This window comes from Bos indicus x Bos taurus, chromosome 11 (genome assembly GCF_003369695.1).
Source record: "Bos indicus x Bos taurus breed Angus x Brahman F1 hybrid chromosome 11, Bos_hybrid_MaternalHap_v2.0, whole genome shotgun sequence".
Taxonomy (NCBI): Eukaryota; Metazoa; Chordata; class Mammalia; order Artiodactyla; family Bovidae; genus Bos; species Bos indicus x Bos taurus.
This window is the reverse complement of record NC_040086.1, coordinates 28,780,056-28,805,302: the sequence shown is the minus strand read 5'-3', so window position 1 is coordinate 28,805,302 and position 25,247 is coordinate 28,780,056. Positions and strand designations below refer to the sequence as shown.

Sequence of the window (25,247 nt, the reverse complement as noted above, 5' to 3'; positions counted from 1 at the left end):
CAAATATAAACTCAAAATGGATTAAAGATCTAAACGTAAGACCAGAAACTATAAAACTCCTAGAGGAGAACATAGGCAAAACACTCTCCGACATAAATCATAGCAGGATCCTCTATGATCCACCTCCCAGAATATTGGAAATAAAAGCAAAAATAAACAAATGGGACCTAATTAAAATTAAAAGCTTCTGCACAACAAAGGAAACTATAAGCAAGGTGAAAAGACAGCCTTCAGAATGGGAGAAAATAAGAGCAAATGAAGCAACTGACAAAGGATTAATCTCAAAAATATACAAGCATGCAGCTCAATTTCAGAAAAATAAACGACCCAATCAAAAAATGGGCCAAAGAACTAAACAGACATTTCTCCAAAGAAGACATACAGATGGTTAACAAACACATGAGAAGATGCTCAACATCACTCATTATCAGAGAAATGCAAATCAAACCCACAACGAGGTACCATTTCACGCCAATCAGAATGGCTGCTATCCAAAAGTCTATAAGCAATAAATGGAGAGGGTATGGAGGAAAGGGAACCCTCTTACACTGTTGGTGGGAATGCAAACTAGAACAGCCACTATGGAGAACAGTGTGGAGATTCCTTAAAAAACTGGAAATAGAACTGCCATATAACCCAGCAATCCCACTGCTGGGCATACACACTGAGGAAACCAGAATTGAAAGAGACACATGAAGCCCAATGTTCATCGCAGCACTGTTTATAATAGCCAGGACATGGAAGCAACCTAGATGTCCATCAGCAGATGAATGGATAAGAAAGCTGTGATACATATACACAATGGAGTATTATTCAGCCATTAAAAAGAATACATTTGAATCGGTTCTAAGGAGGTAGATGAAACTGGAGCCTATTATCCAGAGTGAAGTAAGCCAGAAAGAAAAACACCAATACAGTATGCTGCTGCTGCTAAGTCGCTCCAGTTGTGTCTGACTCTGTGCGACCCCATGGACTGCAGCCTACCAGGCTTCTCTGTCCATGGGATTCTCCAGGCAAGAACACTGGAGTGGATTGCCATTTCCTTCTCCAATGCATGAAAGTGAAAAGTGAAAGTGAAGTCGCTCAGTCGTGTCTGACTCTTAGTGACCCCATGGACTGCAGCCTACCAGGCAGGCTCCTCCATCCATGGGATTTTCCAGGCAAGAGTACTGGAGTGGGTTGCCATTTCCTTCTCCAAATACAGTATAATAGCACGTATATATGGAATTTAGAAAGACGGTAATGATAACCCTGTATACAAGACAGCAAAAGAGACACAGAAGTATAGAACTGTCTTTTGGACTCTGTGGGAAAGGGCGAGAGTGGGATGACTTGGGAGAATGGCATTGAAACGTATATTATCATATGTGAAACGAATCACCAGTCCAGGTTTGATGTATGATACAGGATGCTCAGGGCTAGTGCACTGGGATGACCCAGAGGGATGGTATGGGGAGGTAGGTGGGAGGGGGCTTCAGGATGGGGAACACATGTACACCTGTGGTGGATTCATGTCAATGTATAGCAAAACCAATACAATATTGTAAAGTAATCAGCCTCTGATTAAAATAAATTTATATTAAAAAAAAACTAAGTACACCTTCCTACCATATACTTTGAATCACCTTTAGATTACTTATAATGCCTATGCTGCTAAGTCATGTCAGTTGTGTCCGACTCTGTGTGACCCCATAGATGGCAGCCCACTGGGCTCCCCCGTCCCTGGGATTCTCCAGGCAAGAACACTGGAGTGGGTTGCCATTTCCTTCTCCAGTGAATAAAAGTGAAAAGCGAAAGTGAAGTCGCTCAGTTGTGTGGACTCTTCGTGACTCCATGGACTGTAGCCCACCAGGCCCCTCCATCCATGGGATTTCCCAGGCAAGAGTACTGGAGTGGGTTGCCATTGCCTTCTCCATATAATGCCTATAATACTATTTAAATAGTTGTAAATACAGTGTAAATGCTCTCTAAATAGTTGCCAGCACACAGCAGATCCAAGTTTTGCTTTTCAGACCTTTCTGGAAATTTTGGGGGGAATATTTTCAATCCGTGGTTGGTTGAATTTGTGGATGTAGAACCCAAGGATAGAGGGCCAACTATACACACTCTAAAAAAAATTATCTGTTGTTGATTTCTAACGTGTGTTATGATTAGAGGTTGGTCTTTCTGATATCAAATTTCTGAAAATTGTTGACATCTGTCTTATGGCTTAGTACATGATTTTTGGTAACTGTTGTACGCTTAACAATGCATATTATTCAGTTACTGACATGATCTTTTCTGTGTCCATTAGATCAAGTTATTAACTGTATTGTTCAAATCCTACTGAATGTTTTATATTTTGGCTGTTTGATCAATTAGTGCAAAAAGTATATAAAATATTTCATTAAAATAGTTTCATCAATTTTTCCTTTATATATTTTGAAGCTATTAGCTTGTACTAGTTATAATTAGTATATTAGCTGATATTAGTATATAACCAAGACTTGTTATTATCTTCTTGGAAACTTGAACCTTTTATCAGTATGTAATGGTCTTTTTTTCCTCTAGTAATGCTTCTGTCCTTAAGATTTACTTTCCCTGTATTAATATAGCCACATCAGTTTTCTTTTAATTAATATTTGCCTGGTATACTTTCCCATCCTTTTACTGTAAATGCACATTCAGCATATGGCTGGAACTTTAAAAGACCTGTGACAGAATTTGTTTCCTTTAACTGGAAAATTTAGTATATTCACATCATTTGTGTTAGAGATACATTTGAATTTATATCTTCCATATTACTTTGTCTCTTCTGTTCTCTAAATGTCTTTTCCCCACACTCTCCTTTCTTGACTTCTTTTGGATTGATATATTTTCCCTTACTCCATACACCTCGGTTTGGAAAATACGCTTTATTCTTTGTTAAGAAATTTCAACATGTACTGCTTTAAAATGTATTTTTTAACTTAACCAAGTTGAAAATTTGTAATATCTTTTTCTTCTTGAGTACTTAATCTGACCAACTATTTTATTATTTTCCAGTATTTTAGTTATTAACTCCACAAACTACATGTTAACATGTTTCATAATCAATGTTTGTCTATACTTACCTGCATATTTATCATTTTCTGGAACTGACCATTATTTCTTTAATGGTCATTAAATTAATTTCATTAATTTTGAGCTCATTTTCTTCTTCCTTTTGGAATGTCCTCTACTGAGGATTTGGTTGGTTTAAACTCACCTCCTTGCCTAAAAATGTCTATCTCATTCTTGTTCTTAAGGAGAGATTTTAATTTTCTACCCCATGTCTTCCCAAGCCTAAGGCTAGGATAAAAACATATTCCCGCTGCCTTTTTTGTGTGTAAGTGGGGTTTTATAGTAAATCCACTGAAAACAATGCTTTGTAGGGATCCATGCTTTATGCACCTATGTCTAATCTAACCTTCCCACCTTGCTCAAGTCCAGGGCTTTGTCTTCTATGTACATGATGCTTTAAGTAGGTTTTAGACACTGACAGATTGTTGGAACTAACGTACATTTTGGACTTTTCTTCGTTTCTGGGCTCTAAGAATCATTATTTCCTGCCAGTTGATACATACACAGAAATTTTATATACTTATATGAATATGTATACATGTAAATGGCACCCCACTCCAGTACTCTTGCCTGGAAAATCCCATGGACAGAGGAGCCTGGTAGGCTGCAGTCCATGGGGTCGCTAAGAGTCAGACATGACTGAGCGACTTCACTTTGAAACATGTAAATAAATATTTTCCAGGATTTTTATTGTACGACTAAGTTTCTCTGGCTATCTTTTCACAATGCTGTTGGAGACTTAAGTCCATCTATTTGATCTGTACGTCTAAAACTGCAAATCTTTTAGCAGGATGGAAAATTAAAAACCAAGAAAGAACACCATTGCCCCCTGGTGGAGGAACTTACTATGAGAACATATAAAGGAGACCCACTGTAACTCAACTTCTCATTTCCTCATTTAGTCAACAAGGCAGTCAAATCTTTTAACAGCTCATTCGAATCTGTCCCTTCATTTCCATTCTCTGAGTATCACCTTGGTCTAGTTTTTTTGTTGTTGTTGTTAGAATTGCTGGTTTTGAAACAGTCTCTCTCTTTAGTTACTATTCTTTCAATATATTTTCTCTGTACATTACTTTTATAATACTACATTAATTGATGGTTTATCACATTCTTGCTGATGGTTATGAGCAAAAAACTTGGAGCCAATAAAAGTAGTCTGATTAGGGATAAGAACACAGTATAGATTCAATAAATGTTAGCTGAATCGAAACAAGTATTTAGTATCAGTTATTCACTTACCAAATTCATCTGGGAGGCAGCATAAGCACAGAAGTCCCCAAGCTCTTTTCCTGCACTAACAGACTGATGAATGACATTCACATGTATCATTCTGTTGGCTTACTTAGATTTTTAAGAAACTTAAAACTATTTTTAATTGCAAAATACATGAGCAATATTAAACAATTCAAAGTTCTGCAATAATGATGCTGGAGACCCAGGTTCTCATTGTGGAAGAAGATACAAATATCAAATGGGTAAAGGCAAGAAAGAACCCTGTGCGGCTGGTTTGGAATTGAAGGTATTAGAGAAACTGGGGATTTCTAATAAATGTTTCTTGGTTCTTTCTGTTGATGGCCCTATAAGCAATGACAAGCCAGCAGGTCTAGATCTTAGTTTCTGAACACCATTGTCCACTGAAAGAAACTAAGAATCTTTGGAGAAATGGCTGATTTCCAGGGATGGGTGAAGGGAAAACAACACGATAAACTTGGAACATTTTGTGCTGGAGAGTAAGAAACTTCTCAAAGAACGATAAAAACATGTCAAAAAGACTCAGAAGCCAGCCTAGACGGTCTCCCACTGACCAAATATGGAACAATTTGACATTAAAACAAATGAGAGTAACAGAGGAATAAAATAGGAATTTATGAGTTCATACTAAAAGAAGTGAGAAAAGGAATCTTTTCCTTATAGTAGAATGCCAACTAATAAATGAGGGGGAATGACAGAACTGGAAAACCATCATTTGGCAGCCATCAGAGTAACAATTCAGCCAAGAAGCATCACTAGATGCTAAACTTAGCATATGAAAGTTTGCTGAGAAACAGAGTATTTACAGTCTCAAAGTATCTCCCCACAAAATGCTTGCTAACTTAAAAGAAAAAATTAGAAACTTTACAGTGGAAAAATCTAGCAGATACCACCAAAACTAAGTGATCAAAATGAACAGCTTGTGATGGAACAACCAATACCATGATTCAGTGCACTCAAAAGGACACAGTGTCACTTCTATGATATTCTTGCCAAAAAGACATAAGCTCAATTTAATCATAAACAAACATCAGAAAAATCTCAAATTAAGGAACACTTCATATACATAAGTAGTCTATGTTTTTCACGCCCTTGACATTTCTGAGAGACAGACTGAAGAAGTGCTCCAGACTGAAGGAGACCAGAGACTTGACAATTAAATGGAATGTGTTATTCTGGATTGAATCCTGGACCAATTCTCCCCGGCCATTACTGGAACAACCAGTGAAATGTGGAAAATATTAGATACGCTGTATTAATGCGAATTTTCTGATTTTGATAATTATGCTGTGGTTATATAAGAAAATATCCTTATTCTTAGAGAATACACATTTAAGTTATTTGGGGTAAAGAGGAATCACCTGTAAGTAATATTCAAGTGATCAGAAAAAAAGCATTTATTCTACACTTATGATAAATAGATAAAGGGAAACCTTTTCTTTAGAGTAGTATGACAACTAATTAATATAGAAAGAATAATGCAGGTAGAAAAATCACAATTTGGTAAACATCACAGTAAAAATTTATTCAGACAAAAATCATCAAAAGATGCTAAATCTAGGAGGGGAAGGTTTGACAAGGAATAGAACATCAATCAACCTGGTCTCAAAGTTTCTCCTCACAAATTATCTACTAATTGCAAAAGTTAAAACAGGAACTTAACGATACAGTGGAGAAACTGGACAACATCTTACTCAAGTGATAAAATTAACATCACCAATAAGAGGTGAGGGGACATTCTGAGAGCCTAGATATGACACTGAGAGGACACATCAGTCACAGGATTTCAGCCCATACTACATAATCCAAATCTAACCATAAGGAAGAATCAGAAAAACCCAAACTGAAGGATAACCTATACTTTAACTGTCATATATTCTCCAAACAAATACTATAAAAGACAAAGAAAGGCTGAAGAACTGGTCCAGATTAGAGTCATGATAATCTAACATATGATCCTGGGTTAGATCCTGTAGGTGTAAAAAAATTTACCAATGGGACAACAAATGGAACTGGAACAAGGACTATAGATTAGATGAAAATATTAATGTTAAATTCCTGAATTTGATAACCATACTTTACATGCTTGTTCATATGAAGTACTGCTGCTGCTAAGTCACTTCAGTCGTGTCCGACTCTGTGCGACCCCATAGACGGCAGCCCACCAGGCTCCCCCGTCCCTGGGATTCTCCAGCCAAGAACACTGGAGTGGGTTGCCATTTCTTTCTTCAATGCATGAATGTGAAAAGTGAAAGTGCATATGTAGTATTAAAGGGTATGATGTCTGCAATGTATTCATCATGTGGTCAAAAAAATGTGTAAGGAGACAGAAAATGTTAAAGGAAATAGGAGAAACATTAACAATCTGAAGTGCAGAACAATGTATATATTTCTTCTGCTTGAAATTCTTAAGAAATAAATATGTATCTATGCATGTAAATACATATTTCTAGGATATGAAAATTATTAGTACTCTCCTGCTCCCCCAGGTAAAGGAATTAGAAGCTAAAAAGTACTAGGTAGTTGGCATGAGGTTGTAAAGGGGTTAAGTCTCTCTTCTGAACCCTTAGTTCTACTCCACAGAGAAAAACCATCAGTGGCCTTCAGATGTTTTCTATTTGTATATATAAACTTCTGCACAAATATGTAAATCTTGCATTATTTTGATGACTGCATATTTTAATGAGTGAAAGTACTTAAGAAGTGCTCTGTTGGTATTTGTTTCTGACATACATACATTAAATACAATCTGAGATTAAAAAAAATGTTATTTAACTTGATAGAGGCTAGATATGATCTTAATCCTGTCATCTTAATGTTATATTTTCTATTTTTTAATTTCTTTAAAAATATTTTATGTTTATGTTTTATTTGGGGACTTTCCTCCTCTTTTAATAACTTCTATTCAATTTATGGCAGTCACATTGTTATTTCAACAATATGAAGATCTGTAACACTTACACTACTCTGAGGTATAACACTGACAAATATCTTCACAGAACAACCTGAGTCTGGCCATTGGATCATTTACAGTAGAAGGCTAGTCAGGCACGAATAGGAAATATGAGTTGTGGAAATCCACATCCCAGTTGATACCTGAAAAACGTACTTTCCCAAAGTTGACCAATATAGCTTTTAATGGATCTGGGTCACCCTCTTACCCAGGTCCTATTATGTTTCCCTTGTGCTGATTTTAGTTTAAAATCCCAAGCTAAAGCGTGAGAAGATACTTCTTGCCCTCAGAGCTATTGTTATTATATTTTGCAATTATCGCTGTGATATTTCTGGGTAAGGATAAGAACGTATCCTAGGGGGGAAGAAACCTTATAGATAAAATTAAACAGTTAAAACTTTAAATACTTTCCACAGTAATTTTAAAACAAATAAAAATGTGGTATCTATACCATGTGTATCATCACTGTATCTAGTCTACCATTTTATAGTGATACGTATTTATACTGCACTTGGCAATGGGGAATACTTTTCTTGGCCTCCCACAGTAAGCTTGTTTCAAAAGCAGAAGTCCTGTACCTCTGAAGGCAGCGAAAGAAAAGGCTTTGTCTGAAACCTGAAAGTGAACAGACAGCCCAGAAATAAACCCACACACCTATGGTCAATTAATCTTCAACAAAGGAGGCAAAAATATACAATGGAAAAAAGACAATCTCTTCAGCAAGTAGTGTTAAGGGAAAGTTGGACAGCTGCATGTGAATCAATGAAGTTAGAACACATAGAACACACCCTCTCACCATACACAAAAATAAGCTCAAAATGACTTAAACACTTAAGTATAAGACGTGATACTGATACCATAAAACTCCTAAAAGAGAAGGCAGGCAAAACATTCTCTGAAATAAATCGTACCAATGTTTCTGAGGTCAGACTACCAAAGCAATAGAAACAAAAGCAAAATTAAACCAATGGGACCTAATCAAACTTACAAGCTTTTGTATAACAAAGGAAATCATATACAAAATGAAAAGAACCTACAGACTGGGAGAAAATATTTACAAATGATGTGACTGACAAGTGCTTAATTTCCCAAAGACACAAACAGTTCATATAATTCAACACAAAACCCAAACAACCCAATCAAAAAATGGGCAGAAGACCTAGACACTTCTCCAAAGAAGACATATAGATGGCCAACAGACATATGAGAAGATGCTCAACGTCACTAATTATTGGAGAAAAGAAAATAAAAACTACAATGAAGTACCACCTCACACCAGTCAGAAAGGCTATCATTAAAAAAATCTACCAATAACAAACACTGGACAGGGTGTGGAGAAAAGGGAATCCGCCTACAGTGTTTGTAGGAATATAAGTTGGTACAGTCACTATAGAAAACACTATGAAGGTTCCTCAAAAAACTAAAAATTGAACTAACATATGATCCAGCAATCCAACTCCTGGGCATATATTCAGACAAAACTACAATTCAAAGACTGACACATACAATGGAATTTATTACTCAGCCATTAAAAGAATGAAATAATGTCCAATTAACATAACGGCCTTAGAAATGACTGTACTAACTGAGGTCAGAAAGACGGATACCATATGATTTCACTTAAAGGCAGAATCTAAAATATGACACAAACGAACCTAAGAAACAGGAGACTCACAGACAGAGAACAACCTTGTGACTGCCAAGGGGGCTGTGGGGTGGGGAGATGGACTGGGAGTTCGGGGTTAGCAGATGCACAGAAGGGATGAGCAACAGGGTCTCACTGCATAGCACAGGGAAGGTATTCAGTATCTTGTGATATAGCATAATGGCAAAGAACTTAAAAAGCAATGCATATAGATGTATACCTGAGTCATTCTGTTGTACACAGCAGAAATTAACACAACATTGTAAATCAGCTACACTACAGTTAAAAAAAACCTCAAAGCAGTCTTTTAGCAGTCTACATTATATATATATTAAAAAAAGAGTCAAAATGTTTGCTTTGTCTATTTATTTTTGGTGGGGGAGGGAAAAGAAGAGGAGGTTAAAAAAATGCTTGGTGTCTGCTTCAAAGCACTTTCCCGAAGAATGGTGATTCATTCACTATACATCATTATGGGTGCACAGTGTTCTTCTGGCTTTCGTGATGGCCTGAATTCAAGGTGATATGTGTTTTTCTGAAATCCAGTGTATTTTTTTGGACATATGTGGGTTGTCCCCTGAGTTCCTGTTCTCATATGAAAGGTATTGGCACTTTGGCTTCACAAATGAATAAAAAATAACATAAAAACAACTTTTGTTTAATTTGGGTCTGGGCTAATTTATTTAAGGAACTATTTAACAATAATGGGCTCAGATATTTAAATGCCCTATGATGCTGCCATTAATTAAGGAACTGCTGATCCTAAAACTACACAACCAACAGGGAATGAGGGAAGGATTACAAGTCTGAATGCCAAATTCAAAGCCATATATCAATAACTTCCTTCTTACTTTTGCGCTATCTATAATGTAGAGGGAAAAAGAATAAAAATTATATGAGTAATGATAAATTTAAAAGTGCATACAGAACCAGGAAAATATTTTTGTTAGATTTGTTACTTACTCCAGTTACATAAGATGTTTGTAAAGAAAAGCTTGAGGCAGAAAACTAGTTTCATTGCTCTGAACTTCTTGACAGCAAAAGAAAGAATACCAGTCTGCTTCCCTGGTTTACTTAAGACATGTTATCTTGTAACTTGAACATCTAAGTTATGCCTTGAAAATTCAAAGCAAAAAGTAAAATCATAGCGAAAACCAGAAATTTCAATACATCTAAACAGACGTTTGCTTGTAGTTTTTGGTATCCAAAACCTTTTTCCCACACATAGCGCAGATGCCTGAAACAAACAAACAGAAAACTCACGTAAGCAATCAAGTGTTAACAACAACTAATTATACCAATCAAATATTTAACTAATATCAAGGATTTGGTTTATTTAAGTCACTGCTGAAGGTAAAAAAAAAAAAGTTAAACAGCATCAGAAAAGAGAAAATGAATATACTTTTAACTATGACACATTCTGTATACTTTGCTTTAGAAAAAACAGCATTTATCTGACAAATAAGGTTTATGAAGGTTTCACTTTTCACTTTCATGCATTGGAGAAGGAAATGGCAACCCACTCCACTGTTCTTGCCTGGAGAATCCCAGGGACAGGGAGCCTGGTAGGCTGCCGTCTATGGGATTGCACAGAGTCGGACACGACTGAAGCGACTTAACAACAAAAACAACTACTACTCTTATACTGTGTTATCCAAATCAGTATCAAAAGAGGTACATTTGATATGAATATAAAAGTGGTATTAAGAGAAACTCACCCTTTTTGTAGGCACAGCCCTGGCAATAATGAGAACCCGGCTGGTGTACAGAACTTTTACAAATTCTGCAAGTGGAGAACTTATTCTTTCCATACGGATCAAACCTAGAGATTTTTTTTAAAGAAAGAAAAATATACAATACAATAGAAATACTCTTAAATAACCTCACTTGGCAACAAATGTGATTAAACTATGCCCTCCGGTCCCTCCAACTCTACAATTGATAGGCAGAGCACTCTTCTAACTGGCTACTCTCTTAACATACCTGCACACTTCTGCCCCTTCCATGTAAGCTGTATGCTTATAAAGAGTCATCTGTACTTAATCCCAAACCTGTTTATAATAGTTGTATTTGTCAATCTATTCATGTGGTACAATTAAATATTATGGAAACTCATGAAATGAAGAGTACAAAAAAAGTAACTGATTCTATTAAAAACTAAGTGAATACTTGAGGATGACCAGAAAAGAGTGAATCATTAAAACTGCTACAGCATTAGTCATGGGTAAGAAAACTTAAAAATTGAGAAAAAATTCTAAATGGAAGGACTTGGCACTTGAAAAGTTATCAGTTCTTGAGCTACTTTAAAGATATTGAAAATATATATTCTGGTTATGATTTATATAAGGCAAATGATAAAGCAGACTCATATTCAAAAAGTCTTGTCTCAATGTAAAATGACTGATGAAATATATGTACAGTTATATGGTTTGACTTAAAATAAGGTATGTGTATCTCTTCATGACTACCTAGTTTAGCTGATAATTTCAATTAACTGATGTAAACTTCTTTGGATAAAAAGTTTCTATTAAATGAAAATGTCACCTTACTGTAACTGGAGTGCAAAATAATTTCAGAGGAAATACTTCCCATCAAATTGGCAGTAACTTTTTGTAACTGAACTCACATACTGAACACTAACACTGTTGAGACCCGGTTTCTTCTCTTGGGTACAATACGATAGCTCATTTTCAAAGGTTAATTTTTCTAAATCCAAAATAATGTCACTTTACTTCCCACAAGGGAAGTTAAGAGTGAACCTGATTCTTCTTTTGAATAACAAGCTCAATTTGTTTGAACTTACAAATCTAGAGATTACTTTTTCTTAGAACTATATATTTTTCTAAAATGTACATTTTAATATCTCAGAAATCTTATGTACACTTCCCAAAGTGAGACATTTAAAATACCCCAAAGTAATAGCTACTTATTAATGTTACCGAAGTAAGTTTGGGAGCATAAAGGAACTAGGACCTAAAACTGTACGCTCTGTAAAAGGAACAACTTGGTCAATAATAACTGAATGATCTTAGAAGACATCAATAGGTCAGTCAACAATACACAATGAGACAATGCACTGAAGTTTAAGTCTATTATGCTATTTTATACTCATTATTTAATAAACACCTTTATGTGTAAGGCACTTTATGTATTAGCAGCTTTATAATTAAAAGCCAAAGATGAACTTGACAAAGCTTCTGTCCTCATCCAGTTGACATTTGTGAGAGAAGATAGACAGTAAGTAAGGAGACAACCACACTTTTAAGACAGTAATACCTGTTGTAGAGAAAATTCAAAGAGGATACTGTGGTGGACAGGAGGGGAAGGAAGAAGGAAGGAAGACATTTGTTTAGATGCTGCTTAGGGACTGTCTCTGAAAAAAATGACATTTCAGCTGTGACTCAAGTAACCAGAAGGAGCCAGCTACGTGAGCTCTTAGGGATGAGTTCTAGGAAGAGGGCACAGTAAGCAAAACCTCTTCCAATGAGAGTGTGCTTGGCAAATCTGATTCAAGAGTTGGCTCAATGGGAAGTCACAGAGGTAGGAGGGGCCAGACCATAAAGGATCCGTGAGAACATGGCACAGGGCCTAGATTTTATTCAATGTAAAAAGAAACCCAGGCAAAGGAGTTACATATCCTTTAAGGAACCATGCTGACTATTTTGAGAATGAAGTATAGGGAATCAGAGAGGAAACAGGGAGACAGAAATTATTACAGTATTCAGTAAGAAATAATGATGGTTTAGAAGAGGGTACTAGCAGTGAGATGAGCAGAAGAAGGTGGATTCAGGTTGCTTTTTGGTAGTAGAGCCATAGAACTCACTAATGGATATGGGAAGTAAATGAAATGAAGAAATCAGTGAGGAATTTTGGTTTGTACAAGTAGATTGAACCCCAGAGCCATGATGAGAAGACTATGATTAGACTGAAGGAAAAAGAGGATAACTGTCAAACATCAAATTAGAAAAGTCAAGGAGGCAACTGGATATATGTCTGGAGTTCAGAAAAGTCATGATGAGATATACAGGTGGAAGTCATTAACATACAGTTTGAATTTAAAGGTGCTGGACTAAAGTCACTTGAGGACAGAGAGCAAATTTATAAATGGGGAAAAAATGTCTAGGATTGAGTCTACAAGTACTGGATTGAGAAGGAACAGTTAGTGAGTTAAGAGGAAAGGAGAATGTGGTATCTCAAAGCCAAGAGAATAAATAGCTGCAAAAAAAAAGAGAGAGAGAGAGAGACAGCACGCTGTTCAAGGTTAAGAAAGGTAAGAACTGAGAAGTAGCCAACAGTTTCAAATTTCATGTGTGATCTTGACAAGAGTAGGTTTAGGAGTGTGGTAGAGGCGGAGGCCTGACTACAGTGGCTGAAGGAGTGAATAGAACTTAAGGACACTGAGAAAGTACTCTAGATATGGCTTTTGAAAAGTTCTGCTATAAAAGGAAGCAAGAAAATGGATGGCAGCTGGAAGAATTTATGGGGCTTTTAAAACTGAATATAGTAGAGCATAGTGTCAAAAATTGTTTTTATGGTGGGACACATTTTTATACCCATTCCTCGGTAAAAAAGCAATGTTCAGGAAAGTTAAGGAACTGTTTTGACTTGCTTAAGGTTCTAGAACTAGACAGTACAACGTCTAGATTCAAATTTATGTCTGACTTTAGAGCTCATGATCTGTCCACATTTGTCTGCTGCCTGTGATTCAGAGAAAAGCTAAGAACTACTAAAAATAAGTACTATTTTCTGGTCAAATTATAAAAATAATACATAATATCTTCATATATTGATACAGTGAAAAGAACAGGGTGAAACCAATAGGATGTAACAGATAGCTTGGTTATACACCCTGGGAAGTACCTAAGTCTATGCTTTATTACAACAGAATGAGGCAAAACAAATTCATTCCAATATACTTAATAGTAAAAAGAGTGGAAATTTATCACTGCTGTACAGATGCTCTTTTACCTACCTTGCTTTTTTTGAGGTCAAAGCCTTATTTTCGTTCAGCTTTCTTCCACCACTTTCTGTATTGAAATATACATACACTTTAGTGGGTTATTTCTACACATTTCACATAATAACATAGCCATGCAACATATAACAATTAGAATGTTCATTTTTTGACTTCTAACCAATCAGTTCAGTTCAGCTGCTCAGTTGTGTCCGACTCTTTGGGACCCCATGGACTGCAGCATGCTAGGCTTCCTTGTCCATCACCAACTCCCAGAGCCTACTCAAACTCATGTCCATCAAGTTGGTGATGCCATCCAACCACTTCATCCTCTGTCGTCCCCTTCTCCTCCTGCCTTCAATCTTTCCCAGTAGTAGGGTGTTTGCAAATGACTCTGTTCTTTGCAATCAGGTGGCCAAAGTAATGGAGTTTCAGCTTCAGCATCAGTCCTTCCAATGAATATTCAGGACTGATCTCCTTTAGGACGGACTGGTTGGATCTCCTTGCAGTCCAAGGGACTCTCAAGAGTCTTCTCCAACACCACAGTTCAAAAGCAACTATTCTTCGGTGCTCAGCTTTCTTTATGGTCCAACTCTCACATCCATACATGACCCCTGGAAAAACCATAGCCTTGACTAGACGGACCTTTGTTGGCAAAGTAACATCTCTGCTTTTTAACAGGCTGTCTAGGTTGGTCATAACTTTTCTTCCAAGGAGTAAGCGTCTTTTAATTTTATGGCTGCACTCACCATCTGCAGTGATTTTGGAGCCCCCCAAAATAAAGTCTCTCACTGTTTCCATTGTTTTCCCATCTATTTCCCATGAAGTGATGGGACCAGACACCATGATCTTAGTTTTCTGAATGTTGAGTTTTAAACCAACTTTTTCACTCTCCTCTTTCACTTTCATCAAGAGACTCTCTAGCTCTTCAGTTTTCGCCGTAAGGGTGGTGTCATCTGCATATCTTAGGTAATTGATATTTCTCCCAGCAATCTTGATTCCACCTTGTGCTTCATCCAGCCCAGTGTTTCTCATGATATAGTCTGTATATGAGTTAAAAAACAGGGTGACAATATACAGCCTTGACGTACTCCTTTCTTGATTTGGAACCAGTCTGTTGTTCCATGTCCAGTTCTATCTGTTGCTTCTTGATCTGTATACAGATTTCTCAAGAGGCAGGTCAGGTGGTCTGGTATTCCCATGTCTAGAAGAACTTTCCAGTTTGTTGTGATCCACACAGTCAAAGGTTTTGGTGTAGTCAATAAAGCAGAAGTAGATGTTTTTCTGGAACTCTCTTGCCTTTTCAATGATCCAACAGATGTTGGTAATCTGATCTCTGGTTCATCTGCCTTTTCTAAAACCAGCTCGAACATCTGGAAGTTCATGGTTCACGTACTGTTGAAGTCTGGCTTGGAGGATCTGGGGCATTACTTTGCTAGCATGTGAGATGAGTGTAACTGTGCAACAGTGTGAACATTCTTTGGCATTGAAATGAAAACTGATCTTTTCCAGTCCTGTGGCCACTGCTGAGTTTTCCAAATTTGCTGGCATATTGAGTGTAGCACTTTCACGGCATCATCTTTTAGGATTTGAAATAGCTCAACTGGAATTCCATCACCTGCACTAGCTTTGTTCATAGTAATGCTTTCTAAGGCCCACATGACTTTGCATTCCAGGATGTCTGGCTCTAGGTGAGTGATCACACCATCGTGGTTATCTGGGTCATGAATATCTTTTTTGTATAGTTTTGTGTATTTATGCCACCTCTTCTTAATATCTTCTGCTTCTGTTAGATCCATACCATTTCTGTCCTTTATTGTGCCCATCTTTGCTTGAAATGTTCCACTGGTATCTCTAATATTCTTGAAGAGATCTCTAGTCTTTCCCATTCTATTGTTTTCCTCTATTCTTTGCATTGATCACTGAGGAAGGCTTTCTTATCTCTCCTTGCTATTCTTTGGAACTGTGCATTCAAATGGGTATATCTTTCCTTTTCTCCTTTGCTTTAGCTTCTCTTCTTTTCTCAGCTATTTGTAAGGCCTCCTCAGACAGCCATTTTGCCTTTCTTTTTCTTGGGGATGGTCTTGATCACTACCTCCTGTACAATGTCATGAACCTCCGCCCATAGTTCTTCAGGCACTCTATCAGATCTAATCCCTTGAATCTATTTGTCACTTCCACTGTATAATCGTAAGGGTTTTGAGTTAGGTCATACCTGAATGGTCTAGTAGTTTTCCCTATTTTCTTCAATTTAAGTCTGAATTTGGCAATAAGGAGTTCATGATCTGAGCCACAGTCAGCTCCTGGTCTTATTTATAGAGTTTCTCCATCTTTCGCTGCAAAGAATATAGTCAATCTGATTTCGCTATTGACCATCTGGTGATGTCCATGTTTAGTCTTCTCTTGTATTGTTGGAAGAGGGTGTTTGCTATGACCAGTGAGTTCTCTTGGCAAAACTGTTAACCTTTGACCTGCTTTGTTTTGTACCTCAAAGCCAAATTTGCCTGTTACTCCAGGTGTTTCTTAACTTCCTACTTTTGCATTCCAGTCCCCTATAATGAAAAGGACATCTTTTTTGAGTGTTAGTTCTAGAAGGTCTTGTAGGTCTTCATAGAACCTATAGCTTGTTCAGCATTACTGGTTGGGGCACAGACCTGGATTACTGTGATACTGAACGGTTTGCCTTGGAAACGAACAGAGATCATTCTGTTGTTTTTGAGATTGCTTCCAAGTACTGCATTTTGGACTCTTTTGTTGACTATGATGGCTACTCCATTTTTTATAAGGGATTCTTGCCCACAGTAGTAGATATCATGGTCATCTGAGTTAAATTCACCCATTCCAGTCCATTTTAGTTCACTGATTTATAAAATGTTGATGTTCACTCTTGCCATCTCCTGTTTGACCACTTTCAGTTTGTCTTGATTCACGGACCTAACATTCCGGGTAGACTAGCCTATATCAACATTTTCAAAAATCTTCATTTAAAAGCCAGGTTTTAAAGACACTACTTAAAAATAAAACAATTTTTTACTAGGAGAATAAAATTTGAATAAAAGGCAATCATTATAGGAATTCCCTGGCAGTCCATGGCTAAGACTTTGCCCTTTCACTGTCAAGGGGGTGGATTCGATCCCTAATCAGGGAACTATGATCCTGCAAGCTTCACAGCATGGTTGGGGATGGGGGGCAGGGTGTGGTGGTGGGAAAAAAGCAATCATCTTATTCCTCAGACTCAATGTAGGACTTTGGAAATGGGTCTATATTTACTCTATCTAACGTAAAATCCAGATGCCACTACTTTACTGCCAGTGACATTGAATAGTGAAAATATTTCTTTTTGTTCCCTCTGAAAAAATCCTCACTGTATTTAATGATTATGATGGTGAAAACATTTAAATAATTTGTTCAAGAATATAAAAATCAGGTGAGGAAAAGAGGCTTTCAATACTAACCCTATGTAAGCTTAATCAAATGAGAGTTGGACTGTGAAGAAGGCTGAGCGCCGAAGAATTGATGCTTTTGAACTGTGGTGTTGGAGAAGACTCTTGAGAGTCCCTCGGACTGCAAGGAGATCCAACCAGTCCATTCTAAAGGAGATCAGCCCTGGGATTTCTTTGCAAGGAATGATGCTAAAGCTGAAACTCCAGTACTTTGGCCACCTCATGCGAAGAGTTGACTCATTGGAAAAGACTCTGATGCTGGGAGGGATTGGGGGCAGGAGGAGAAGGGGATGACAGAGGATGAGATGGCTGGATGGCATTACTGACTTGATGGACATGAGTCTGAGTGAACTCCGGGAGTTGGTGATGGACAGGGAGGCCTGGCATGCTGTGATTCGTGGGGTTGCAAAGAGTCGGACACGACTGAGCAACTGATCTGATCTGATCTGATGATGCACTTGTTGCTTAAAATTCATTTAATTATTTTGCTATTTCCTTTCTACCAAATCAGGAACCCTGACACATCACTGAAAGAATGAAATAGAAGAATATATTAAACTGTTGGGAGATCTAGTATTCTTTAATGTTTAATAAATAAAGTATGTTGTACATATAACAATATTTCATTTTACAAATAATGTGAAAATGAAAACATTATTCACAGGAAGTATCTGATTCAATATCTATGTTCTAAAAGGAAAAATACCTGTGGTATTCCTTGCACCATCTTTCCATGTATCTGGAGTAATAACAGTACCAAGTTTCTTTTCACCTGTTATAAAAAGATAGTAAAAACAAGGGGGATTAGTGTTTACTATCTAATAAATACACTACATTGTGCCTAAAGTTCACAATGGTATCACCAGTCATAATATGTACAAGCTTGTTCATGTTGGGGTCAGGGCCACTAAACTGAGACTTAAGGTATTAACTGTGGGCAATGGATAACTGACTCTCAAGTCAAATTTGTGGATAACAGGATGGCTTATAATAGGCTTCCTCTGTATGTGTATAAACAAATCTGATAAATCTATTCATTCCATAAATATTTACTAAGCATCTCTGATGTATAAGCCATTGTACAAAGTACAGAGAAAAGTAAAATGAATTAGATAAAGGTCTAGATTTCAAGGAGTTTATAGCACACTGATTTCCCTAACAGTAGTCCTTAGTCTGAGTCCCACAGGTAGGCCACAGACGATATATGAATAAGACAAAACCATACACAAACTTTTTGTATATTCATTTTTAAGTAGACTATACTAAGTCCATAGTTTTCATCACATTCTCAAAGGGCTCAGAGAACCACCCCCAAAAGTTAAGAACTATTCAACTAAAATATAAGCTGGAAAATAAACAGTATAACAATTCAGAATTGTAGTATTAGGAGAAATCCCATGGAAGAAAAAATAACCTTGATCAGGGAAATCCAGGAAACCTTTGTGGGGAAGGCAATAGAGAGGGTTAGTGGCAATAGGACTGATAAGAGGAGAAAAGAGGATGAAGGTAACCTGGATAAACAACACATCCGGGGGAAAAGCATGAAAAACTCAGGTCAGGCATATGAAACAGTTTGGTTTGGCTGAAGTGAAGAAAATAAGGGTTAATGAAAATGAAGTTTAAAATGTAAGCTGAGGCTTTATTGTGGAGGGTCCTCCCGAATGCCAGGCACCAAATATAAAAACACCAAATTATTTTCTGTACTCTGAGAATTTAACAAAGAAACCATCCATGGTCATTCTTTCACCTAATATAAAAACTCTGATTCAAACTCACAGGCGTTTGTGTTCAAAGTTTTATATACTATGGGGATATAAACAAAACGGATCATGTTAATTATCACGATATGAGGACTTGAATCTTTTTTACAGAAGAGTCAGTCATACCTAACGGTAGGAAAAAGGTATTTGAGGATATGACAGCTCTTTTCAAACCTATAACCAGTTTGTGACGTCAAAAAATCATATTTTCTAGAACTGTCAAGGGTTAGCGTTAGAGTCACCGAATGGCAACTATAAGGAGGAAAGTGTTAGTCGCTCAGTCCTGTCTGACTCTCTGCGACCTCATGGACTGTAACCTGCCAGGCTGCTCTGTCCATCGAATTCTCCAGGGAAGAATACCGGAGTGGGTTGCCATTCTTTCTCCAGGTGATCTTCCGGACCGCGGGACGGAACCCGGGTCTACCTGCACTGCAGGCAGATTCTATAGATTCTGAGCCATCAGGGAAGTCCATAAGGAGGAAGGACTTCTCTAAAAGCCAGTGAGAACTACAGGGACTTCTTTGAAGATGGTAAGATTCTCCTAGGCCCGTGCCTCAGTACTCTAGGCATTCATGCAAAGAGCACTTAAGTCATTGGGTGGGATCCTCGTTTAGGCTTGTTAGATAAAGCACAGGACACCCAGTGAGATTTAAATTTCAGATAAACAAAGAATACTTTTTCAGTAAAGAATGTCGTAAAAGTGCGTGCTTTGGGACAAAGCACTTAAGAGTAGTAAGGAGCAGCAAACAGGGCCAAGTCTCAAATACTGCATAGGACATATTCACACTAAAAGTTATTCGTTGTTTACCTGAAATTCAAATTTATCTGGGCGTCCGGTACTTTTATTTGCTAAATCCAGCAACTCCAGATGTTGTGGAAGTGATTTTTATGATCCATTCCAACCCTGAGGGTCTGTGAAGCGAGGGAGCCTGTCAAGAAGCAGTACAGGATGATAGCCGGGGTCGAGGGGAAGCAACCGAAATAGACAAAACGGGGGCAAAACTGAGACCACCCCGAATCCAACAGATACAGGACTATACGGTCATTGGGGAGGGGCCGGAATGGTCAAATAGCAAGACAGAAGGACAGAGACTAGAATCAGAGGCCTGTGGCCGAAGGAAAAATAAAGGGCAGAGTTCCCGGGGAGTCCGAATTAGGGTCTCCCAGCCTCTTTCTCCCGGAGAAAAGTCTCCTTAACTCACATTTTTCGCACACCATCCTTTCGCGATGATACCCTCAGCCGCAGAACAAGCAGCAGCTGGAAGATATCAACACTACAGCCAAGAAAGAACTCCCCTTCCGGGTTACTAAAACCCACTTCCGGCCCCACGGCTCTTCGCCCCGCCTATCCTGCACCTGGAAAGCAGCGGGAGGAATAAACGCGAGCGAGAAGGCGGGGCTGGCTTCTTGGTCCGCCCCTCCCCTTCTGCGATTGGCTGTGAGGCCTTGGGTCTCCGCCCCACAGGCTGCGCCTGCGCGAGGCTCAGGGCAGTGAGTGGCACCTGATGGTGGGAGGTAGTAACCCTCGCTTCCGTTCGGCGGGCGGGAGAGATAGGTAAGCCCAGCCGAACGCCCTCGCAAGTGAGCCTCCCGAGGCTGCAAGCCACTTTCGCCAACTGCCCAACTGGCCGGAAATCTCTGTCCCCGGCCAGTTGGCGCCTGCCTGCCCCTCGAGCGCCGCCCTTCCGGCGTTACCCAAGGGTTGCCGTGATGGACTGGCCTCTTTCAGATACGTCTTTCTGTGTCTGTACCTCTGTTTCTGTTGGTCTCCACGTCTGTGTTCTTTGATTATGCTTCTCAGCTCGTCCCTCGCTGCCCACACTCCGGTCGGCTGAGACAGGCTTAGGCAGAGTCCAGAGCGATAGAATTTGGGATGAAGCTGCAGGTTCATGTCCCGCCAAGGCTCCTCTAGGAGTCGCTCAGAAGGGCCTTCTCTACCTCTGCAAGGCTTGAGGGCCTGGGTCAGGTCTGACTGCGGATGCCCGGTTCCTGGCCACCTGAGAGGGCACCTGACCAGAGTCGTCCTCGGCTGGCCAGGACCTAACACAGGGCTGGTTTCTCAGAAGGGCAGCACTGGACCAACTCTTTGTTCATTCACTCATTCCGCAAGCTATCTAAGTTTGGGTACCGCTCACTGTTTTAGGTCCAGATCTGCTTGGTCAGTCGGGATTCTGAGGGTGGCCCAGAAAAATATCTGAAGGTTTGTCTATTGAGAGAATATATTTTAGATCTCCCTCCCCGGCCCTCAGCTGAGCGTAGCACCTGTGAGAAACATTTCCTTTCTTGCCATTCATTCTTTTTTCGACCCCCTTGGTGCGTATATATCAGCGAGGCTAGGTTTTGAAATGGCTTTAGCACTTGAGAGCTTGAGACCTTGGAGTATTTCTTAATCTGTTTTAGCCTGTTTCCTTATCAGTTAAGTATTGATATTTGCCTTTGAAAAGTATAGATGTGAATTAATGAGAACGTTGGGATAAGGTGTGGATTTGCCCTTTTGCCCTGGTGGGTGTCCTGTGTGTGTGTATCTATAAAATATATACATATGCATATATATATGTGTGTGTCTGTGTCTGTGTGTGTGTGTATATATATATATATATATATATATATAGGCTTCCCTGGTGGCTCAGTGGTAGGTAGAGTGCTCAGTCACTCAGTCCTGTTCGACTCTGTGACCCTGTGGACTAAAGCCCGCCATGTTCCTCTATCCACAGGATTTTCCTGGAGTGGGTTGCCATTTCCTTCTCCACAATGCCTGCAAAGCAGGAAACTCAGGAGACCTGAGTTCGATTCTGGCCGGAACAATTCCTTGGACAGAGGAGCCTGGCAGGCTACAGTCTGTAGGGTCGCAAAGAATCGGACACGACTGAGTGAATGAGCACATTGTCCATATCTATATGTATGTTCATATAAGTTTTCTGGACTGTTCACCACAGTGTAACCTGTGGACTATTACTTTAATAAACACCTTATTTAACATCAGTCCATACCATGTATAAGCTCTCTGTTAGGTAATTTGTAAATATGTACATACATCAAATATGTGTTTTATAGAAAGAAAGTAAATATTTTTCTTCCTTTCATTCATACCCTGCTTTTGGTTGGAATCTGGCATCTGTAACGGACATTGCCATTTTGGTATTTTTGCAGCACTGGGATTCCTTGGTTTAGCATAAAGTTCTTTGAAGGCTCTTAATAACACTGGCTACCATTTGAGTATTCCAGTGTGTACCTGGTGTTACTTGGCATTTGCTAGAAAATGTGAACTTCTGTGACGTTAGACAAAGGTCTGTAATGGTAAAAAATGCCAACAGTCCAGCCAAAGTGTATTATGGGGTTCCTAGAATGCATAGCTTATAATTCCAAAAGGGCAAGTTATTAACCTATGTCCTTTGTTTTCACCTCTGATTTTGGCAAAGAAAAAAGGAAAGGAAAAGTACAATGGATTGCTTAAATAGTCCTAGCACATGAGCATGTTGCAGAAACTAAACACAAATATTTAAGAAATTAGTTAATGTGTCCTTTTTTAGGCTGTGAGAACAGTTGGTACCATATTAGTCTACATGTATATTTCCACATATACATCTCCCTGTGCTCTAGCACTTAGACATTTTTGCCCATAGAAAACTGACTTTGGTTCATGGCTTATTTTTAGATGTCTAAGCATTTAGGACAATGCAAAAAGTCATTATTGTCTATGCTCTTTTCTTAATTTGTTTTTCATTAGATAGCCACTCAAGAAAACACCATGAAAGATACTGACATCAAGAAACTACTGTATACCCATCTTTTATGCATATTTTCAATTATCCTAAGCATCTTCATTCCATCATTCTTCTTGGAGAACTTCTCAATATTGGAGACACACTTGACATGGTTATGCATCTGTTCTGTTTCTGTAACTGCCGTCAATTTAGTATTGTATTTAGTAGTGAAACCAAATGTGTCTTCTAAAAGAAGTTCATTATCATACAAGGTAAGGCTTATTTCTTGATAAATGATTTTTAGATGTAGGTAATTTTTCTTTTACTTGAAGGATAAAGTATTAGTCAAGCACTTATTAGGCTATTTACAGTGAATAAAGAAGCTGATATTTTCACCCCCAAATCAGTAGTGTATTGCTTGCTGAAAGATTGTCCATAATGTTTGATAGATTCTTGCCATGAGTTCATTGGATATCATAGCATTGTGAACCTATATAGTCATGTTTTATGTCATCATAAAACATGATGAAGATAAAAACATGTAGCAATTGCACCTTTAAACTTTATAAGACATTTCAGTTTATTTTCGTGCATCTTTTGCATTTCTGAAAGATACAATGGGTTTTTTAGACATTATAAAATAATCCACCTTGGTAGCTCTTGTTTCAAACATGGCCTTCCTTGACTAAATAGTAGTTGAAGTTTCAGATATTGGAATCTATTTTCTGGAATATTTATTACAGTGTAACACAACTATTATTTGAAAAGTCCTCACTGAACATTATTCAGTACTATATGTATGCTATTAGGTAATTTAAAACATGTTTACTGCCCTTTGATATAAGAAGCTCAGTGTGTGTTTTACCGTTAGATCTTCTTGAAGTCAAGTAGGTCCCACACCCTGATTTTCAAACATGCAGGCCTTTTTTATAATAACATAAATATGATTTGGGGAATTATTTAGTATTGTAATTTTTTGTCCAGTTTTTCTAGGAATTTTGTTTTAAAATGAAAAAGATTTATTATAGTTGTTATTTTCTATAAGTATTTCACATGTAACATTATCACACAATAAGGACTATTTATTTTTTGTGTATCCTAGCACTCTTATTGGTAAATATTTCATAAATACTGCTTAACAGCACAATTCAGTACTCTTGCCTGGAAAATCCCATGGACGGAGGAGCCTGGTAGGCTGCAGTCCATGGGGTCGCTAAGAGTCGGGCACGACTGAGCGACTTCACTTTCACTTTTCACTTTCCTGCATTGGAGAAGGAAATGGCAACCCACTCCAGTATTCTTGGGTGGAGAATCCCAGGGACAGAGTAGCTTAGTGGGCTGCTGTCTATGGGGTCGCACAGAGTCGGACACGACTGAAGTGACTTAGCAGCAGCAGCAGCAGAGGAACAAAAATGTTTTCTGACTCTGCTGTTGATAAGGTGTGTGGAATATGGAGGTCGATTCTTATCTTTTAGGCTTTTTAGAAGTGTTGTGCAAAGCATATGTGATCTGACTTCAGGAGCAAATCCAAAGAATAGTCCCCTGTACCACTCAGTGTGGGACCAAGTTGTATTTGTAGATAAAATTCAAAGTATCTGCTGTCCTTCAGGCACTCTTGATTCTTTAAATTGTTCATTTCTTTTTTTAGGTAACCAGATTTTTGAAATGCTGTATCTACTTTCTTACGTCTTGTTTCTTCTTTCATGTAATTTTTGTTCTATATGGAGCACCACTAATAGAGTAAGTCTGAAATGTGTATCTTAAGCCAATTATATTTTAAAACAGTCATTGGTAAAACCAAATGCTGATTCTGTTGGTGATTAGAGAAATAAAATGGTGTGTTCAGTTAACGGATCACAGAAGGATACTGAAATCATTGCCTTTCCTTGCCAGTGTTATTTATTTTTTTTTAAAGACAGTGAAATAACTTAATTCACTAACTGCTCCTATTACCTAGCCTTCTGTTACCCAGTTGCCTGAGGAGGGAGGTATATGAGAAATTGTCATATACCAGTAAGTGTATGATACTGGTAATCATAAGTCCTTAGAACCTCTAAGGAAACTGATTATAATGATACATATAAATTAGTTATAAACAGCATATCAGTTCGGTCAGTTCAGTCGCTCAGTCGTGTCCAACTCTTTGCGACCCCATGAATCGCAGCACACCAGGCCTCCCTGTCCATCACCAACTCCCGGAGTTCACTCAGACTCACGTCCATCGAGTCAGTGATGCCATCCAGCCATCTCATCCTCTGTCGTCCCCTTCTCCTCCTGCCCCCAATCCCTCCCAGCATCAGAGCCTTTTCCAATGAGTGAACTCTTCGCATGAGGTGGCCAAAGTACTGGAGTTTCAGCTTTAGCATCATTCCTTCCAAAGAAATCCCAGGGCTGATGTCCTTCAGAATGGACTGGCTGGATCTCCTTGCAGTCCAAGGGACTCTCAAGAGTCTTCTCCG

General features: G+C 38.4%; 2 protein-coding genes across 4 annotated transcripts in view; one reads left to right on the top strand and one right to left on the bottom strand.

Annotated features, from left to right (window-relative positions):
* Nucleotides 1-8,781: 8,781 nt before the first annotated feature.
* On the bottom strand, nucleotides 8,782-20,401 carry CRIPT (CXXC repeat containing interactor of PDZ3 domain). Its single transcript, XM_027555182.1, has 5 exons — nucleotides 20,287-20,401; nucleotides 18,031-18,096; nucleotides 13,900-13,954; nucleotides 10,646-10,749; nucleotides 8,782-10,164 (listed from the first exon to the last, which is right to left on the bottom strand). The coding sequence occupies exons 1-5, from the start codon at nucleotides 20,300-20,302 to the stop codon at nucleotides 10,100-10,102; spliced, it is 306 nt and encodes a 101-aa protein (XP_027410983.1). The 5' UTR covers nucleotides 20,303-20,401; the 3' UTR covers nucleotides 8,782-10,099.
* A 136-nt stretch (nucleotides 20,402-20,537) lies between these two features.
* PIGF (phosphatidylinositol glycan anchor biosynthesis class F) overlaps nucleotides 20,538-25,247 on the top strand; it is a 31,630-nt gene continuing 26,920 nt past the window's right edge. For 2 of the 3 annotated variants that reach the window (XM_027555177.1, XM_027555180.1), the window contains exons 1-3: nucleotides 20,538-20,639; nucleotides 22,812-23,060; nucleotides 24,437-24,528. In XM_027555177.1, coding sequence (XP_027410978.1) covers nucleotides 22,833-23,060; nucleotides 24,437-24,528 — 320 coding nt within the window. In that variant the 5' untranslated portion in view covers nucleotides 20,538-20,639; nucleotides 22,812-22,832. Of the gene's footprint in view, nucleotides 20,640-21,897; nucleotides 21,984-22,811; nucleotides 23,061-24,436; nucleotides 24,529-25,247 lie in introns of those variants that run through there. The other variant, XM_027555179.1, reaches the window with a different exon arrangement.